General features: G+C 39.8%; 1 protein-coding gene across 7 annotated transcripts in view; it reads right to left on the bottom strand.

The window, feature by feature from the left end:
* Nucleotides 1–2,274: 2,274 nt before the first annotated feature.
* Nucleotides 2,275–20,852, bottom strand: part of ARL15 (ARF like GTPase 15) — a 188,639-nt gene continuing 170,061 nt past the window's right edge. For all 7 annotated transcript variants that reach the window (XM_083466264.1, XM_083466267.1, XM_083466268.1 and 4 more), the window contains one exon: nucleotides 2,275–6,276. In XM_083466264.1, coding sequence (XP_083322390.1) covers nucleotides 6,124–6,276 — 153 coding nt within the window. In that variant the 3' untranslated portion in view covers nucleotides 2,275–6,123. The remainder of the gene's footprint in view (nucleotides 6,277–20,852) is intronic.

The raw sequence follows: 20,852 nt of genomic DNA, 5'->3' as shown, positions 1-20,852 counted from the left end.
ATTTGATAAATTAAAGCTGCAGTTCTATCCATACTTATCTGTAAGTCTTACTGAACTCAACAGGACTTACTTTTGAAAGACATGCATAGGACCACACGCTAATTAATTACATTATTGTGTACCGCTTTATATTTCAACAGAAATCTGCAAGAGATTTACATATACCAACAAAAATCCGTTTTAAAAAACACAATGGAGTGGGAGTGGTGACAACCCCACATTAAACACTAAGCAATACTATTGCTGCTAATTCTTATTATTTATACATTTTAAGCAACACATTTAAGTAGGCAACAACAAATATCTCAAAACAATGGGGAGAAGTAGAGATGTAAAAAAAAAAAAGGAAAGCTTTAATACCATATCAGAAATGTTACCCTGATTGTTGGGATGAAACTGAGCGGCCTACCACTATCACAGCACTGTCTCATGAACTGGCAGGACAACAGGGAGGAGGACGAAGAGTCTGGTGAGGGGTGCAGCCAGGACTGAGACAGACTGGGGCAAACTGGGGATGGGGAAGGAGAGGTTGGTGTAGGAAGTACTCACAGGATGATGGAGGAGATGGGATCAGTGAACAGGAACCAGAGCAGCAGGACTCATCACCAGACCCAGAGAGGACCCCATTTCCTGAACACGGTAGGCTCTGGGGTGTAGGGGGCAGCGGGTGGGGAGCACCAGGAGGCCGAGGCAGGCAAGGGCCCACAGCCCAGCTCACTATCTGGCTAGGTGGGGCTTGCTAGCTCCATGAGGAAGTGTGTGATTCCTCAGCTGGAGTAAGCTTGGAACAGGTGAGGGTCATATGCCTCATCAAGCCCAGATGCTGCAATCAGCATGCAAAGTATAAAAGGGCAGCAAAGCTGAGGTGCTGTGTCTGCTCAACTGCCCATGTCATAGCTGTCAACTTTTCCCTTTTATTGCGAGGAATCCTATTCAGAATAAGGGAATTTCCCTTAAAAAAGGGGGAAAGTTGACAGCTATGGCCCATGTTGATGGACCTCAGCTTGGATGTTCTGGAGGACTTTGGACATGTGGATACGTGGACTGCGGACTTTCACACTTTATGTGCATTGCTGCCTTCACACAACAGCTGATATTGTCTATTTTTAACTGATATTTCTTTTAAGGAGTGATTTATATGAACTAGGTATATGCATTCAACTTGGGGGGGGGGGAGTTGTGCTATACCAGCTGTTGTGTGAAGGCAGCAGTGCACATAAAACATGAAAGGCCCCTCAACACCCAGGATACACTGCCTGAAAAGCAGTGGACCTATATATGTACATAAAATTTTATTGATATATTGTAAGATACAAGGTGGTATTATATTATAAAGGAAACACTAACTGTTAAGGCGGGTTATCTAATAGATTCTCCCTCCCCGTATTATAGATGTGAATCTAATGTTAGTGTCCTCTCTGGGGTCATACAGAACATCCACTCTGTTTGCATTTTAATGTGAAGCTACTTCATTTGCATTTCTCAAATGAATACACAAACAGAAAAAGCAATCATTTAAAACTTTGCTTTTCTGCACGTTTTGCAATACAGTGCTCCAACCAAAACAATGCTTATATTAGTGTGCATTACACTAGGCAAGATTACATACAAAACTGTGTTTAGTAGATGAAATGCACATAAAAATATGTACGCATTTTCATGCGGACATTTAAAGAGCAATTATAAACTAATGTGGAAATGGGAAGAACAGCAATGAGAGAAGTGAGAAACTCGGAGAAACTGAAATTGACAGATTTTATGCATGTCAAAATTCAGAATCCACATTGATTTTTCAGGAAAGCTAAAGACCAGATTCCTGCTTGGTTGTCTTATCTTTTTGCAAGATCTACTGGAACTAGTATTCCAGCATAAATGTTCTTTCTACAGATTTTTTCATGATTAAACTTTTCATCATTCAATACTACTTTTATTGAGATAATGACAGTGTAAATAACTACAGGCAGTGACCATTTTCTGTGCGTCTCATTGACACATGAATGTGCACACATTGCCATGAACCTGAAAGTGGTTGGGAAAGGGGGTGGCATGGACTTATGTGTATTCCACCGATGCATGTGGGGGCCAGAAATGCAACCCCTGCTTAAACAGGGAGTTGCCTGTGCTGCAATCTCACTATATTCGCTAAATGAGTGGCTGGGCTCTTGTGCATTTCAACAGGGCTTCTGCAAGAAACAGCCCTGAACTTACGAGGTCAGTGAACTTTTTACAAACGAAACACACTTCTAAATGTTAATATTGATGGAAACATTCATATTTATGTGTTCTACAGAGAATTTATTTCCATTTTGGTTAGCATTTATTTCCATTTTGGTTAGCGTAAGTTATATAAATCACAAACAGTTCTTTCTGCATCAAAGTTGCCTGCATGAATGTGGTAAGTATCAATGCTGTACTTTTAGTATAAAATCAGATATATGGTGGGTTAGCTGTGTCAACCATTGCTATTAACTAATATACAAACCTGGGTAATATAAATTATTTGGCATTATAAAAAGCAACTCTGTTAAGTACAAAAATCTGCTAACATCTATAACTTATAAAATGCAAGAAGCTCAGTATTACGACACGTATTTCTCTTTTACAGTATTTGTATATGTAAGCTGAGACACATGACACATTATACAGAGGAGGATAAAGAATACTGAACACATTAAAGATGTTCAAAAAGGCTAGCACTTCCAGAAATATTAGCACAGGATCTAAACATGGAAACAACACAGTGAGAATCTCAGAATTGATAGACACAAGGAGTCACTGACAGTTGTAAAGCATTTGATGTCTGTCAGAAGGCCTGTCAAAACAGCTCCTCTTGGATACAGATTGATCATGTTTATATTCTTACTGTCAAACTAGTATAGACAGTCATAGGTCTGAGAAAACCCCCAGCACAGGTGCACGCGCGCGCGCGCACACACACACACACACACACTCATGCACACACATAGATCAGTGTGACAGGTGTCTATAAGGATCTTACACCACAACATCTTTCGTAAATAAAAGAAAAGAGACAATGTTCATTTTTTAATGAATTTCCACAGATTCTTAGGAATGGTATTCATTTCATCTGTATGATGAAGGCCAATGAAGTGCCTGAAGAACTGTGTTGCTGTTTAATGTACATTCAAGATCAGTTTAGATAGAAACATGGCATTAGTTCATGAACTGTGTTCTTTTAATGAAGAGTTTATACGCATCAAAGTTCTACTGATGTTTAAATTCAGCTACCACACAGAACCACCAAAGAACAATGAAAAAGAAAGGGCTTCTCTGCCACCCTTTAGCAGATATGAGGTATTGTTTCACCCTGCAGTATGAAATGCAGTATGGAGTTATCTAAGAATTTTCATCAGAAATGTTTGATAAGTGATATTTCCCTGTGTACTAGGCAGGGGCAAGATGAGGCAAGTCAGGTGGCAGGATCCACAGGGGCCGCAATGTAGACCTTGATTTCCTCCCTTGTTCCTGATGTAGATCTTCACTCACCCCTTCTTCCCTGGTTGGGAGCACTGCCATTTTATGGTTTGCTTCAGGTGCCAAAATGTCTTGGGCTGGCCCTGTCATTAGGTATTGTCATAAAGGTTCTGCAACCCATCCTTATGCATTTTAACCATAAGAAACTCCCAGTGGGTTCAATGGGGCTTTCAAGAAAGTGAGCATGGGATTCCAAGCCTAGTCTATATTTACACTACAATGCGGCTAAAGCTTTATTTTCTGTTTTGCTAGTTCAGCTCTTCTTTTGTTATAGTTTTGAAGCCCTTAATAGTAGTGGATGGTCCTCGTACAACTAGAAGGCAAATCCCTTTTAACAGTTTGAGGCACATCTATTGGTGAAGACACTCCTTTGAACTAACAGAAATTGGGATCAGTTAAGGGGTAAAAAGCAAGTGAGAATATTGTTCCCTCTTTGTCTGCACATCCCCTCTTATTTGCACATTTTAAAATGCACACATAAGCCTCACCTGTGTCAAAAATAACATATCAGGAACCACCTGGGTCAATGCAAGGAACCATAGCCCACCTCACATGCCGCTGATTTCTTTCAAATAAATTAGGCAGCTATTGATCGGAGATAAATCATAACACTTTTTAAAATATTTGAAGCTCCAGTCTCTATAAAAGGTGCATTTCAGGTTGTAAATAGGTACAATATGATGGCAAAATGAATACATACCTTTAGTTGTCAGAATTTCGGGCCCTCTGATCGCTCTCAGCTCTCTTTCTCCACTTTGCTCCAAATCCTATTTAGCAGTCACCCGACTACTAAATAATGTACCATGTGGCATTCTTCACAAGCAACTCACAGCTTATGACAGATGTTACCCAAAAAAATCCAATGGTGTTTATTAAAAAATAAAAATAAAAAACGTAGGTTCACAGATCAAAGTGCATTATATATTGAGAAATTGTTTGACACCCTTCACTTTTCAATAGTATCTTAGAGTAAATTATACAAAAATTACAAGTGGGAGATATTCTGCATTTAACTTTGGAAATTAAAACAAAACAAAGCTAAAAATACAGAAAGATGTCCAAATGCTACAAAACCACCAATGCTGCAATATTTTACCAAGATCTATTCCACTCCGTACTTGGTAGAGGAATATAATATTCAACATTTAAACACAACTTATGAAAAACTATCCACTGCTGTATTATGCAGGGGTGGTTGGTGGGGCGAATAGCCTCTTGACAGCGGTGCCACTGCCACTTACTGATGATGATGATAATAATAATAATAATTTTATTATTTATACCCTGCCCATCTGGCTGTGTTGTCCCAGCCACTCTGGGTGGCTTTCAACACATGAACACACCTACTGGGATGGAATGTGGGTGAGGCATGATGGCAGTGAGGGCACAGTGGTGCAGGCCCACTGGCAGGCCCAATCTGGTGCTTCCACTGTGCACCTGCACTGTTCCAAACTGGCTGATGCCTTGTCCTTCCCCCACCCTGGTACAAGCAATGCCACTGCCGAGAGCCCAGTTTCATAGTGCTGCACCACTGACTGCTACAACCAAGGCAGTATTGAGCTCTGAAGCAGTCTGTGGGCTTCAAGACTAGGTAAACCTGGGGAGAGAAAGGTATACATTCCTGGAACTAAATGGAGTGCTGTCACATATAACAAAAACAACAACAACAAAAACATACTATGGTCTGGGTGAAAAGCTTTCTACCAACATTCAGTCTGGTACAGCTTGGGTCCCCTGAAAATAGGGGTATTTAAGAAACACAGACTTTTGAGTATAGTTCCAAGACACTGACTTTTAAAAATAAAAATAATTCCATGGCCTCTAGGACTTCTAGCATAATACTAGTTATATAGAATACATCCAGTGATTATTTAAACCTGCTTATTGTTCATGCTCCGTTATCTGTACTAGAAGTTAGCCCCGATTTCACCACAATTTTACACAATCATCAGCTTAACTGACACCTACAATTTACAAAGGCTATTTTTTGAGCACTTGAGATGCTTCCAAATTGATGGATAACAAAATACTGATATGCCTATTGTCATTGCCTCACCTTCTGCTAAATCAATGGTTCGTCTCTAAAAAGAATTAAAACTGTAAATGTTAAAAGGTAGGTGTTTGCATTCAATAAGGCTTCTGACTAGTCTTTGCATTAAAAAATGTGTTCCTTGGCTTGAGAATCTACCGTGGTTCTCAGCAACTATAATTTCCAGATAGCTTGTGTGCTCATCCCGCATCATTACACAAGTAATGGCCAGAGACCTGCAAAACATATCTTCTTTTCAGGAACATCACTAGATCTTTTAGTATCCAGTTACAGGTTCTTTTAAATTTTGTATATGCAGCAAAATTCTGCATTAAGGTTCTTCTAACAACAATGTATAAAAATGGCATACGGTACACAGAATTGTTGGTAAACTAAAGGTTCTCTCCATTTCAGCATAGACAACATTACTGAAAAGAACCACAAACCTGATTCACAGAACTTATAAACAGGCTTTCCAGGCTAAATGCAAAAATATATTTATTGCAAGCTCTAACACAGTCTTCTGAATACCAAACCATAATTCAGCTGAAGGCGAGACAAAGAGGAACAATGCCGGCTGAGAAACATCTGAGTTTTCTTCACATTCTTGAAGGCTCAAGGTCTCTGTCTTCTAGTAAATTTATCAGCAGGCCAAAGCTGTCTTTTACTGCTTCCATATCATCCAAGGAGCAGGGCTTAAGTATCCAGCGTTTTCCTCGTGCAAGTGGTTCAAGTTCCAAATACTTTTTGATCTGTTTTTTTAAAAAAAGCAACACGAAAAATCAGTTTTTGTATATACTTTTTGGCTTACTTGTCTTTTCAAGACAGAAGGTGTTGGAAGAATCTTGAACACTCTTTTTTAGAATTACTTTGCAGCTGTTCTTGAAATAGCTTATATGCAGTGACATGCTGGTGTTTTTGCTGGGGGTGAATGATCTGCTGGGAACCACCATTCTAACAATACATTTAGAAGCACAGGAAGATCTTTCAAAGAATTAGATTTCATTTATGATACAGGCCACCCCTGATTATGAAACACATTATTTCATCTTCAGAATTAGAACTTAACTTCTCACCTGCAGTACTGTTGTTGAAAAATGCAAAATATTTATCAACAAGAGAAATATATTTATTGAAAATATATTGAACAAGAGAAAATGTATTTATCATGGTAACTTGCAGTGCACCCATTTCCTTGACAACAACATTGGAGGTGTTGATCATACGTAATCAGATGTTTCGTGTGGATGACAGTCATAGCATCATAAGTAAAAGCTGAATAAGACCCTTCAGTTATTCCTCTGGACTTGTAACTTTTAAGCCCCCGACCCACCTTTTAATTTTACACAAAAGAGCAGCTAAAGATAAAATGAACGGCCGTAGTGACAACATCTGTATTTGTAACTCTATAATGAATAAAAAGAGTTCATTATATTTCTAACAAGTTTGCATGTGAATGATCAAAGTATCTTATGAATGACTTGTGGCTCAGTCAGTAGAGCATGAGACTCTTAATCTCAGGGTTGTGGGTTCGAGCCCCACTTGGGCAAAAGATTCCTGCACTGCAGGGGGTTGGACTAGATGACCCTTGTGGTCCCTTCCAACTCTGCAATATTCTATGATTCTATTATTCTCAGGCCAATAGTCAACATATCAATGGATTTCATTAGCCTCACTTGTAATAGCAGATACCAAAAATCTTTTTTACAATAGGAACCCATTTCATTATTTCAAGCTCTTTGGACAGTGATTAAGACCATTTAGGAGAATAATGCCTTGGCAGGCATTTCTCAAATATCTGTACAAGGCACTGAGTGTATGCGAGGGGGGAAGGACTAAAATCTAAATATATATAGTACTATATTTTAGGATTGCCATATTTCAAAAAGTAAAAATCAGGACTCCTCCAAAGTAGTAGTAGTTGTTGTTCTTTTTAGAAAAATGCCAAAAAAAAAACCATGAAATTTCGATTGACTTGCTTAAAATCCAGGAAATACCCCCTGGATGTCAATTCCGCATTTGAAATCCGTGTAATGTCTGGAAAAATCCAGACCCATGGCAGACCTATGTATCTATAAAAATCTAATATACCTAAAAAGATATATATAACCAAGATACAATCTATATGCAATATTTATTTACTTGTAAAGTGATTTAAAATGGAGAAGATTAATTTTGTTAGCTAAAGTATGAATTTAATTTTTCCTTTAAAGACATACTTCAGATGAAATCCTTGATATTACCATTTAGAAAGGCAAGAGAAAGACTTTTATTTAAATTTAGATTTTTTATGATAAACATAATTTGAACACTAATGAAACAAATGGCAACAACAACATTCATTTAAACCACTTCCTTGGGTTATTAAGGAATAATAATTTAGAAGCAGCTTGAAAAAATGCATTATTAGAAGAGACACACAAGAATATGCTCCCTTTCTCCTATCTATACACTTATGATATCTTACCAAATTATCCCTTCTACGTCAGTTTTATTGTGGCTAAATTAGCAACAACAGTTAGACAATGGGATTTGGATCTCTCTCTCTCGCTCTCAAAAAAATATTCCTATCATAGTTAAGGCGAAGTATAATAGTATATCATTAAAAATGTAACCCACTTAGGTAATAAATCCCATAATGCTGTTCATACATACACTACTAAGAAGCTGAATTGAACTATAATTATAGGAATGCATGCTATGATTTTGGCTAGCTGAAAATGAAGGTTTTGCATGGATGATAGTACATTAACCGCATATTCTGAAGCAAAACGAACGACCACTGTGGCTTGTTCCAGCAAACGCAATCTGACAGCTATATTCAGAGAGGAAGCAAAAGCTGTACAAAGCATAACAAACCACGGATCTAGCGCAGCCACTTGATAACAAAGCCAGCTGGTGCTAAGCTGACAAAAATGGCAGAGTAACCTGAGATTTTCACAAACCTCTAATGTAAAGAATGCTTAGCACACACACACACACCCTCCTGGAAGAGCAGCGTTCTTTGCCTCACTAATTATACAGGGGCCTGTATTCACCAAGGTAGTAATACTACCTGCTGGGATTAAGAATTTTCAAACACATTATTTGAAAATACTAAATATTAATTTGTTTGTTCTTTTACAGAGAGCAATGACTAAAAGAAAACCTTTTAGACAATCACCATTCATTCTCATTACTCAGTAACATAAATAATCAACCAGAGCCCAAATTTTTGCTTTTATTAATCTGACAACAGTACCCACGTTTGACAACCTAACTCATGGTAGTTGCTGCAACAAGAGGAAATTAATAATTTCATGACAGTCTTTGATGTTCCAAACTCTAGTAATATCACCCCCTGCTCTTATGAACATTTTTTTTTACCGTGTACACACGCGCACGCGCGCGCACACACACACACACACGAGAGAGAGAGACAGTTTCTTTCTGGCCACAGTGATAAAGAGAATTAGTAGTATATGTAGGTCTCCAATAAAGCAGTTAAAAGATTCTCCAGCTTCACGCTACATTGGAGGTATAGTCATGAGAAAAAGAAAGTGAACTTTCTTTGAATTCTGTGGTTTTACATATCAGGACATAATAGCAATCATTTGTTCCTTATCAGGTCTTAAAATTAGGTAAATACAACCACAGATGATTGACACATGACATATTACACCGTGATATAATTTATTTAACAGAAATAAAGATGGAGAAATAATGTGTGAAAAACTAAGTACACCCTTTCTGCTGCCATAGGAATTAAGAGACTAAGTAGCAGACAGGGGCTGCTAATCACATGCCCTTGCTTAATTGATCATCAGCAAGTGTGCCCACCTCTATAAAAGACAAAGTTTTAGCAGTTTGCTGGTCTGGAGCATTCAGGTGTGTTTTAACACAATGCCAAGGAGGAAAGATGGCACAAGGCTCTTAGAGAAGCAAGTGCTGCTGCCCATGAAACTGGGAAGGGTTCTAAGGCTATCTCCAACGAATGTAAAGTCCATCATTCTACAGTGAGAAAGATTATTCAAAAGTGGAAAAAGTGGACGTCCCAGCAAATTCACAACAAGGAAGGTCAGTCCGTGCAATGCTCAGAGAAATTGCAAAAACCCCAAGAGTTACATCTCAGGCTCTACAGGCCTCAGTGTGTTAAATGTTAAAGTTCATGACAGTACAATTAGAAAAAGGCTGAACAAGTATGGTTTGTTTGGAATGGTTTCCAGGAGAAAGTCTCATCTCTCTAAAAAGAACATGGCAGCATGGCTTTGGTTTGCAAAGTTGCATCTGAACAAACCACAAGACTTCTGGAACAATGTCCTCTGGACAGATGAGACCAAAGTGGAGATGTTTGGCCATAATGCACAGCACCAGGTTTAGCAAAAACCAAACACAGCATAAGAGACAAGCACCTCATACTGCCAAGCATGGTGATGGAGCATAGCTGTCAAGTGTCCCTTATTTGAAGGGACAGTCCCTTATTCCAGCGCCATGTCCCGCTGCTGTCCCTTATTGATGGATGTCCCTTAAATGTCCCTTAAATGATGTCCCTTAAATTTCAAAGGAAGCAGCTCCCCTCCCTCCCTCCCTGCCAGCCAGGGAGGAGGGAGGCTCCAACTGTGTTGCTTGGCTATGTTGCTCACCCAATAAGAAGTCTAAGAACGACTGGGGGGTGGAGCTTGCATGCCTTGTGTGTGGCTAGTTAATGCAAGCTGAGGGGTTTTTTGAATGCTGGATGCCATTTTGTTGCACGTGCTGCTGCAAACTTTGCAATGCAAAGCCAGGCCGGGGAGCTATCTTAAGTTGAGGCTGCATAGGCCTTGTGGTGCAAGTGATTCAGATTCTATTCAGTTGAACCTCTGGTTACAAAGTTGGTTGGACAGTGTTCTCGAAGCTACCATCATGAGTTTGACCAGACTGCAGGAGGACAGGAAGACTGGAATGCCTGGAACAGGTGAGGCTGCAGGTCCCTTATTTGGGCTGCTGGTCCCTTATTTTCAAGGCTGCTGGTCCCTTATTTTCAAACCTGTAAGTTGACAGCTATGTGATGGAGGGGTGATTATCTGGACTTGTTTTGCAGCCACAGGACCTAGCACATACAACTATGTCCCCATTAGTCAGCATAACTGAATATTCTAAATAAAAACCCCAAATGAATGGCTCACTTCCTCCTTTCAGTACTGAATGATAAAGACTTCTGAGAAGAAAAGTCATTTTTTGCAAATAATAAAAGGAAATCATTAGAGACAGCAAATCATCTTAGAAAGGTGTGGTAACAACAATCTGGTTAAGGGGTGCCAGCAGAGGTGGATTTAGAGGAGTGCAACCAGTTTGCTGTACTGGTCACTGAGCCGAGAGGGGGGCACCGCAACAATGACTTAGAATGGAAGGCAAGAGGTGGGGAGGGTACGCCCAATGTTGGTACTGCACAGGGTGCTGCTGAAATGTGAGAGCCCAAAGTCCGCCACTGGTGTCAGTGCTTTAGGTATAGCTACTGCTATCAGCATGCAAGATCAATGGATTCCTGTAGAGTGTGTGTGTGTGTGTGTGTGTGTGTGTGTGTGTGTAAGTGTGTAAAACAGCTCTCATTTTAACTACATGTACACTACCACCCCAGTTTTACTAACTCTGCCAACGTTGCTAAAATTGCCCTGCTCTATTTGCTAGTGCCATTTTATAACGTTACCTAATAGATAATGACAAATAGCACATGCATTTGAAACATTTGCTCCCAACTGGATTGTAATTGTTTATTCCACTGTCTTGATCCAGAGCATACCGCATTTACTGCATGGAGGGGACAAACTGTGCACTTGGCAATTATTCTTCAATTGCAGTGAATGGAGAGACCCACAAATGTAGGATAACTATGGATACTGGAATTCCTTTACCCAAAGCAATCTTACTATGTGCAGTACAAATTTTTTAAGCCACAAAACCACACATATACACAACGAGTTGGATCCAAAGAAGAATGAGTGGAACTCTTCTCAAGCAATGGGAGCTATAGCCCCTGAACCTGCTCAAACACTCCTGGGGATCAAGGAACCCTCTGATATGGGAGGAGGGATGAGACACAGGGAGCAGGAGGAGGAAATCAGAAGAATTTGGCAGGGGTCCCTTGCGGAAGTTCCTTTCTGTTTGCGCAAGGCGTTTCTGGATCCGAGCCAATACCTGCATTACAAAGCCAAATACACATATAGAGTAAGAGATGATGACAATTTTACTTAAATAGTACAGAGATCAAAATTAGATATATTGTGAGATATCTCACACCTAGTGAAAAGCCTGAAGGGTGACAGCATTTAATTAGCTTATTTGTGTCCCAAAGTTAAGCCTCTACTCTTGCATCCTATTTGTATTATATAAAAAATATGAGTGGCACTAAGAATGGCACCTGGTATACAACAAAACTGGACAATATTCTGTTCACTGAAATAAGTTAATGAGTCTAAGTCCCAAACTCGAATATCAGAGACAACCAATTACCCTGTCTGAAACACAGGCTTGTAAAACTATCAGGTACTTGTAAAATGGTCTGCTACACACGAGTAATATGTTGTTTAAATGGCTTGTTTGACTAGATGCATTCACCATGAAATTGATTCTTTTAAAAGACTATTTTTAAACTAGATACAAGTTAACTGCATGGGCTGAAAATGAGAAAAAAACCTGGCATTATAAAGGGTGGGCTTCAAGTACGGGTCCAATTTTATGAGGTCGAGGGTTAGTTGAATGAGAAACTCATCAACTATAGCCATGTCCCATGCAGGAACCAAGGAGACTGCATACCAGTATATTATGCTGCAATTCCCATGTCAAGGGCTGTAAGGTCTAGTGTTACTTCACCACGCAGCTTCCCTCTAAAACATCACAAAGGCATACAATATAATGTATTTGAAAAAATAAGATAAGGCACTGGGAGGAAAACGCCCGTCACCCAAATCTTTTAAATGTAGGAGCAGCTTGTAAATACTATTATATTGAATATGACACAGTGTATGTGATTTCTGTGCATGGCTGACAGTTTGCAGCTTAAATCCTGGCCACAGTCAAGCACCAAAAGCGTGATACGGTGTAATATTCATGGGCGACAGTGCTTCTGAGTATAACAAGGGACCTCAAAGTGTTATAATATGGTAGCACTTTATCTCTAAACATCTCTTTAAAAAATAAGATGAAAAGGAACAAAATGACCTGTGTGAGTGCGACTATGAAGCAGAACTTAATCACCATTAGTTAAGTCGCATATACATAATTTATCAGATATCCATGATACCTATACAACATATTACCAAGCAAATATAGAGAAGAATAAAAGTCTGGCTGAAGCAGAACCACCATGGCATTGTGAGGGTAAGTCTTGTCTCTTTAACCCTTTATGGGTTAAACATATAGATAGAGGTGATCAGTCAACACTGTGTGCTTAGACTTTCAAAAAGTTTTTGATAAAGCATCTCACCAAACTTAAACTTAAAAGTCATGGAATAAAAGGAGAGGTCTTCTTATGGATCAGTAACTGTGTTTTTATGTTTTTATACTGTAAACTGCCCTGTGATCCTCGGAAGAAGGGTGGTATATAAATTTAATAAAATTAATAACAACAACTATAACAACTGTGAGAACAGGATGTGCGACTAGACAGATCTTCAGCGCCATCCATCAGGGCTCTTCTTACATTCTTTTTCTAAGCATCACTAAATTAGAACTGATGTGCTAGCTGGGTTGGAGGGAGATTGCATCTTCCCTATGAGAGATTGTGGTTTTAGGGTTGAGAGAATATGATATTTCCATAACCCAAAAGAGAGATGATTCCCACTTCCTTCAAGAGAGATCTCTAGGATCCTTCACAGCAAACGAGTCACACAGTGCATTTAACATTCTTGTAAAGATGATTGCCTGGGGAAAAAAACATAAACCCGCTAGTTCCTGGTGTAGGATTTATGAACTAAGGTTTGTTTGTAAGAAATCCCTTATATGCCATTAGCAGCAGGACTGACCCTCTGGAAGTGATGCCGCAAAACTGTCACTCATTCAGAGCACATTCACTGTTAAGTTCATATAGCTCCAAAATGAGTAATTTGCATCCTTAGAAAGTCAACTGAACTAAAATTATTGTTTTTATTATTCTATTTGTACTCCAAAATAAGACATTTTCCCCTGGAAATGCAAGATGCCAAGTTGAAAAGAGGGTAATGGGAGTATCAGTGAAGAATAAATAAATATGTGCTACAAAAATGTTTATACACTAGCACCGGGAGATAATGTAACAGCAAACTCTTCTGCCAACTGGAAAAGTTCAAGCTTTGGAGTAGATTCAAATTTCAAACCCCGAAAGGCTAGTCTGTGTTGTGCCACCGGATGATTAGCACCCACCAAAGAGTGCCAGCCACACTGTTTTGTTTTTAAAATAAGACCAGCTGCAGACAGATTCATGGAATGAATCTCTCTTCATCTTGTCTTTCACACCACAGGCAATGTGCCACATTGGAATCTGAAAGAGGAAACAGGCATAAGTGTCAGGAGAACAACAAGAAATGAAGCTTCAGATTACACAGAGGTAATAAAAATGCCTTGTTTCAGAGTGTGCCTAGTCCACCACAGGGAAGATAGAAAATTCAAATCAAATTGGCAAATGCAGCTGCAAAGTGATTCTCCAATGCCAGTACATGCCTAGAGTATGGTTCTTCTGATTTCAGACTCAGAGGAGATGAAGGAGAATGAGGAGGCCATAGCATCAGAGTTTTTAATGAACTGTGATTTATATGGTCAGGATTCAAATATGTGTTTCTCGTAGCGGCTTTGGTTTTATCATGCAACACTGGAAGGTGGTGGTACTGTTGCATGAGAAATTCATGCCCCAAACTCTGTTCAGTGTGCACAACTATTTACTTTTTTTATATCCCGATTGGTAAGTACGTTTATATTATTTTAAAAAGTGTGTGAGGATTGATCAAGATACTGTACAGGTAAGACAGAAGAGCAAATTGCCTGGGCTTACACTAAGGGGGAGGGGAGATTTGTTCAACAATTATGCAGGTCAGGAACTGTGGAAACCTGTTGCCTTAAAGCAACAGTGAATCACACAAACACACACAAAAAACAGCACATACCAAGTTGCAGAAAGTCACAATTACGGTTTTAGAGATACACAACAAGAAGTTTGAATCATACAGTTGTTACATGAAGGAGCTCCATGTTGCATTCTGGTGCTATATGGTGTTGTGTTGCTATGTGGCGCCCTGGCTCTGGAATTTTCTCTCCAGGGAAACCTGCCTGGTGCTGAGTGATTTTTTTAATTTTTATTTTCTTGTTTGGCACCAGATGAAGACCTTTTTCATTTGCCCAGGCTTTAAGGATTGCTGACTTGCTGCTTTATTTTCCAATGTTATTTTTAAAAGTTCTGCTGTTATAAACTTATTGTTTTAATTATTTATTGTATTTTTAAAAACTGCCTGGTAAACCACACCAAACATCTCTTCAGTTGTACCAAATGTCATAATAACCCTGTTACATTTATTTATACAAAGCAGCACCCAGCAAAACAAATTGTGGCAGCAATTAGTATTTCCACACTTCCAGGGCCCCAAAGGTTTGTCTGTCTGTGAATGTGTACTCTATTAGTAAGTTAATTTTCACATAGCTTTAGGCTCTATCAGAAAGTGTTGCCTGTGCTTTCCCATGGTTTGGCGCTACCAAAAAAGATGCCCAGAATTTGGTTTGGCTGCAAATTCTCTGACTATTTGGACGCCAAGTCTATCTAGGACAGACATCTATAAGCCTTCTTGAGCACATCAACACTGGCAACACTTAATTTAAAAATACTTTTAGCTACTGAGGGCTGATTCACACAAGTGAATGTTCACCACTTAGTGATCGTAGCAGAAAATGGTGTTTTGCTAGTGCAAAAGCACCATGAGGGATCTATGGGTGGGGATTTACCTAATGAGTCGTGTCAGCGGAAGCCTGTGCATGGGTGACTGGGCAAAGAATTATAGAGTTAGGAGGGACCACAAGGGTCATTTAGTCCAGCCCCCTGAAATGCAGGAATCTTTTGCCCAACGTGAGGCTTGAACCCACAGCCCTGCGACTAAGAGTCTCATGTTTTACTGACTGAGCTATCCAGCTGAGCCACTTCAAATGGCTTGGAGTACCTGATCCAGCCAGTGCGCCACCCCTGATCTAAAGGATAGATAATAAAAAAGCAAATAACCTGACCCTTGAGGAGCCCTGATAGACAGAAGAAAGGAAAGGGAGAATGTATTCTTGATGGCGGAACGCATGGTAACTATGGTAGAAATACTGTATGAGAAGAAAAATTTCACAAAGTGCTAAAACTAGAGCAAGAAAGAAGAAAATAATGAACAACTGTGTCAAAAGCACTGAACAAGAACCATATGCTTCTTAGACAGTTAAATAAAATTAAAGTAAAAGAGTAAGCATTTTGGAAACGATTAGTGAATATCTTGTCTGTTGGTTGCAGTGACAGAGAGGCGGTTTCTGCTCCAGAGCTGCAGCCGATTGGTAGAACACGTCTTCCGAAGTGAGGGATGGGGAGGAGAATGTGTACATCCTAGTTGAGAGACAGGGCTGGTTTGATTGATGTTTCTTCTGCTTATTTGCAGATGTTCCCAATATGTTTTCAGTGCAATTGCATTTTTGCTGTTTTACTACGATTTTGCTATGCTTTGATTGTTTGATTGGAGACATTTGGGTCAAAAAGTAGTATATAAATTAGTCATAACACAGCAGTATGTTTTTTTGTATATTGTAGTATGTTTACATGAGAGGCTACACAGATTTCCTAAGGTGGAAGTTTGTTTCAGCATCAGAAAATGCATGAAGCATCCTGTCTGGTTTTGAAGGCTGGAATAAAACAAAAACAAAATATAACAAGAAACGAGTGGGCTGTGAGGAGTGCCCAGATCAGAAATGATGTAGCCAAGCTGGAAGGACTAAACAAATGTACAGTATATGATTGCCAAAAATTGCAAAAGATGTGCAGTACAGAATATGAATTTGAGGGAGAGGCAAGGAACCAGAAACTGTTCAACAGTTAGGACAATTAATACTTGCGTATGTTTTGAACACACACAGCAAGAATCGCAATTCCCATATCAGAGTCCTTTTCAAAGAGGTTCAAAAATATTTCTCAGTTCATCCTAGCCAAGATGAATAATGGGAGGTTTATTTTACATGGATCATCTGCCATCCTATCTGCAGCTTGTGTCAATGCAAGGCAGACAAGCAACTCGGCAAAATTAATGCACCCTAAAAACCCAGACTGTCTGTAACATTTGATTCTATTGGAGACTGCAAAGTCTCCATTACATCCTGGAAGTATTAGCTTCATAATATTATCATTTTGCCGTGACAATTAACTTCACTAACATAGTAGCTATGAGGCTGCCAAGTCATTCCTGGAAGAACTGCTGGGGACGAAACACAAATATACATATGCTAACAGAACAGAGATGTATCGTTAATTTCTGCCAAAAAGTGCCATGATTCAATGAGTTTTAAATATTAACACCATACATGCTGAAGAGACAGTCTGCTAAAATGTTAAATTATTTTTCCTACTGTAATTGTGTTAGTTTGTCTCCCCTCTGCTACTTTACATGAGATGGCACAGTGCCCTCTTGCTTAGCTATCAACTTCATTTTTCTGAATTCTATATCTTCATAGAATTATTTTCAGAATTATTTTTGATGCAGATAACATCAAAGCAAAGCAGATTTGAATAAACTTGGCATCTGCATTTTTGAAGTAATATGGTCAATACTGATGTTGCCCTATCTATTTTAGTAGTACAGCTGGTGAACACTTGTTGAGGGATTGAACAAAGTCATTTTAATATATGTTAGTATTGGGATGCATCTAGATTAAGTTGTTGTAAGGTTAAACAGAGGTGAGGTGGATTAAATTACAAAGGCGGAATACGATGGAAGATTCAGTGTCTGAAGCCAAGGAAAATCTGTGCAATAGAGCCAGGTGAACTCAAGAGCCATTTGAAGAATACAGTAACCCATTTTAAGTGTAAATTTTTTGAGTGATATCCTTTAATAAGGGAGCACAGCAAGTTAGTTCACTAGCTGTGACTTCTTGTTTACAGTAAGAGGAGGTGCAGATCACTACTCAAATGCTGAATTGCTCATGTGAGCAGCAGCTATTGGTATAATTGAGCACTGTCTGAATGAGCACAGTAGAAACATCACATTTTTCTTTTGATAACCATATGGAGAGAGCAAGGCACTTGCATGTTTACAGAGAGTCGGGTCATGAATATGTGGACAATACAGATAGTAGAGGCCACTTCTCATGTTATGTAGTCTGACTTTGCATGGTGGGACGTTCTTTTCCTCTGTGGAGCAGGACATGAGGAAAGTCTGACTGGTAACTATAACAAGTTGCCTATCAAGTACCAGGCTCTTGCTTCTGATTGTTTGTTTCTTATAAGTGCTCTTCACTGGCCTTATTTGGGCATTTTGCCTCATGTGACTACAACCATGCAAGGCAGGTGAGTGGGTCCACTTGTCCATCCTGCATAAGCCCCTGCATCCCACAGCCAAAGAGATGCTGGTTGTGTTTATCAGATGCAAGCCTATGTTCAGGAGGCTGCTTCACTGTAGATGTGCCTAGCCCCATTCCTTTGCCTCATGCAATTATAACTGTGTGAGGCTGAATGTTTCTTCAATCGGAAGGGAAGACTAGCTTATATAGGGGAAAGTTGGTAGGCCAGGTGATTAGGGCTGTTTGCATTATTTATCATATATATATATATATATGCCCCCATTCTACAAATTGCACTCAAGGCAGTTTAAGATACTATAAGACACATTATAAAACACTAATACAACAAATTACAATATTGTTAATACCAGCCATATGAAATCATGCCAGAAGGAAGAGCAGAGCCATAAAATGTAATGTATTACCAGATTCGGAAGGAAAACAAAAAGAATTTAAGCCACTGACTGTGCCCAGCTAAATTACATCAAACAAACTAAAAGATGTCAGGAAGATCTCCTTGGGGGAAAAGCTGTACAGTCCATGAGCAACCATGGAAAAGGTCCCACCTGCCCCCGCCAATATCTCCAGATGGGAGCACAAGGAGGGCTTCCTATGAAGGTCTCAGTTGTGATGGAGGTTCCAAGGGAAGCAAGTGAATCTTGTGATTCTGAACTTTGGAAAGTTGTCAGGAGTGCACAGACAGTATAAACAGTCAAGAAAGTGCTCCAAGGCATACATAGGATCCAGGTTCCCATCATAAAGTATTTACACCCTTGGTTTAAATAGTGGAAGAGAAAAGGAAAAGGGGGTCCAGATGACAAAGATAATGGCAAAGGTAACAAGTGACAACTGGTTATGTAAATGACACAAATCCACATTCATTCTGCTTATATGGTTGATGTCACTGTATGTTTTTAGGAGGTTTAAGATAAGTTACAACACATACAGTAAATGCATCTCAATAGCTATACAGTGGTGCCTCGCAAGACGAAATTAATTCGTTCCGCAAGTCTCTTCGTCTTGCGGGTTTTTCGTCTTGCGATGCACGGTTTCCCATAGGAATGCATTGAAAATCAATTAATGCGTTCCTAGGGAAACCGCCTTCAGACCAGGTCCGGGGACAGTCTGTCCCCGGACCTCTTCTGAAGGCTGGGGGGGGGGATAAGGGCTTTTCTTCCCACCCCCAGCATTTTAAAAAACCCCGGGACAGCGGAGGACTTCTCCGCTGTCCGGGCAATCTTAAAATGCTGGCGGGCGGCATTTTAAAATCGCCCCGGGACAGCGGAGGACTTCTCCGCTGTCCGGGGCGATTTAAAAGCCCCTGGGAAGGCAGGCAGGGGGGACAAAGACTTTTGCCCCCCGCCAGCCTTCAGAAGGTGTTCCCACCCCCCGCCCCGCTTCGGAGCACCGTTCCGAAGCGGGGCGGTGGGGGAAGGTGTTCCCGCCCCCCCGCCCCACTTTGGAGCACCGGGAGAAGCGATCTCCCCGCAGCCCCTTGCTTCAAAAGAGGTCCAGGGGCAGCGGGAAGCGCTTCCCGCTGTCCCCGGACCTGGGGCTGCGGGGAGAAGATCGCTTCTCCCCGCCGCCCCTTGCTTCAAAAGAGAAGACCCGCTGTCCCCGGGGCAAGCTTCGTTTTGCGAAGCAAGCCCATAGGGAAATTCGTCTTGCGAGGCAACTCGAAAACCAAAAAACCTTTCGTTTTGCGAGTTTTTCGTCTCGCGAGGCGTTCGTCTTGTGGGGTTCCACTGTATTTAAATAGGCTCTATGATGCCTCTCCCAAATCACAAAACGGATTCTGCAAGCCTGTCCCCACAATATCAGTTTAATTACACCCACTTGCAGCCACTCAAACAAAAATGTTCCCTAAGCTTCAGGCTTTATTGTAGAAGGACCTGCACATAAAAGAGCTAAGAGAGGTACATACATACTGAATCATAAGGACTGAAATGTAAGCTGCAGTGAGGTGGTGGGAAGTCACGGGTGGAAAAAGATTTGTATGGGTAGATGTACTGTATAATGTATTAATTTAAGGATTTATGTTGTAAATAACTCAAGAATATATGTATGTACAATCTATACTCAATAAAAATTAAACATAAAAAAGAAATAAGGACTGAAAAGTAATGAGCCAGGTTTGTGCCTTTGCTTCACATTTACAACTGTCTGAAAAATCAAAGTGTAGACTATTAATAGCCTGAACAGATGTTCAAAAGATAGCTGGGGCTTCTGTTTGGCACCAAATCAATGTGATAAGATACTAAAACCTATTAACAATGAACAAATTAAAGAATAATGTGGAACAATAAACCATCTAGAAAGAAAATGAGAGAGATCATAACATTTGATCAGAAAGTTAATATATTTTTATTACTGCCTGGCAGCAGACTAGTAATAGACAAATTAAAATGTGTGTTGCAAACTGGGAGTTCAGCTACATGATAGTGAAGATGACTCCAGACAGCCCAATATTTATAGCAAATGAAAATAAATTTGACTAGACTTGGCATCAAGATATTTTCCTTTATGTCTTACATTTATACCTGTGCTTGGAAATCCTAGAAGAATCGAAAGGCTACTCTAAACCATGCAATTATGGGTGAGAATAAGTCACAACAAGGAGTTTTCACTGTATGTGAATATTTCAAACTGTCATGGCAAATCCATGACTAGATGATAGGCCTTTATGGAACAAATCATTTCACTACTCAAATATACAACACAATGACAGCTAGTTTTATAAAGGCAACTTATAAATGCACACGTTAATAAATGCCAAAGGTTATGAAGCATTTGGATTCCTTTTAGTAGGGCAGCTAAGCTAAGGTTTAGCTTAGCA

This window comes from Podarcis liolepis, assembly GCF_965112155.1.
Source record: "Podarcis liolepis genome assembly, chromosome: 11".
In the NCBI taxonomy this organism is placed as follows: Eukaryota; Metazoa; Chordata; class Lepidosauria; order Squamata; family Lacertidae; genus Podarcis; species Podarcis liolepis.
The sequence above is the reverse complement of the archived record's forward strand: the minus strand, read 5'-3'. Positions and strand labels throughout refer to the sequence as shown.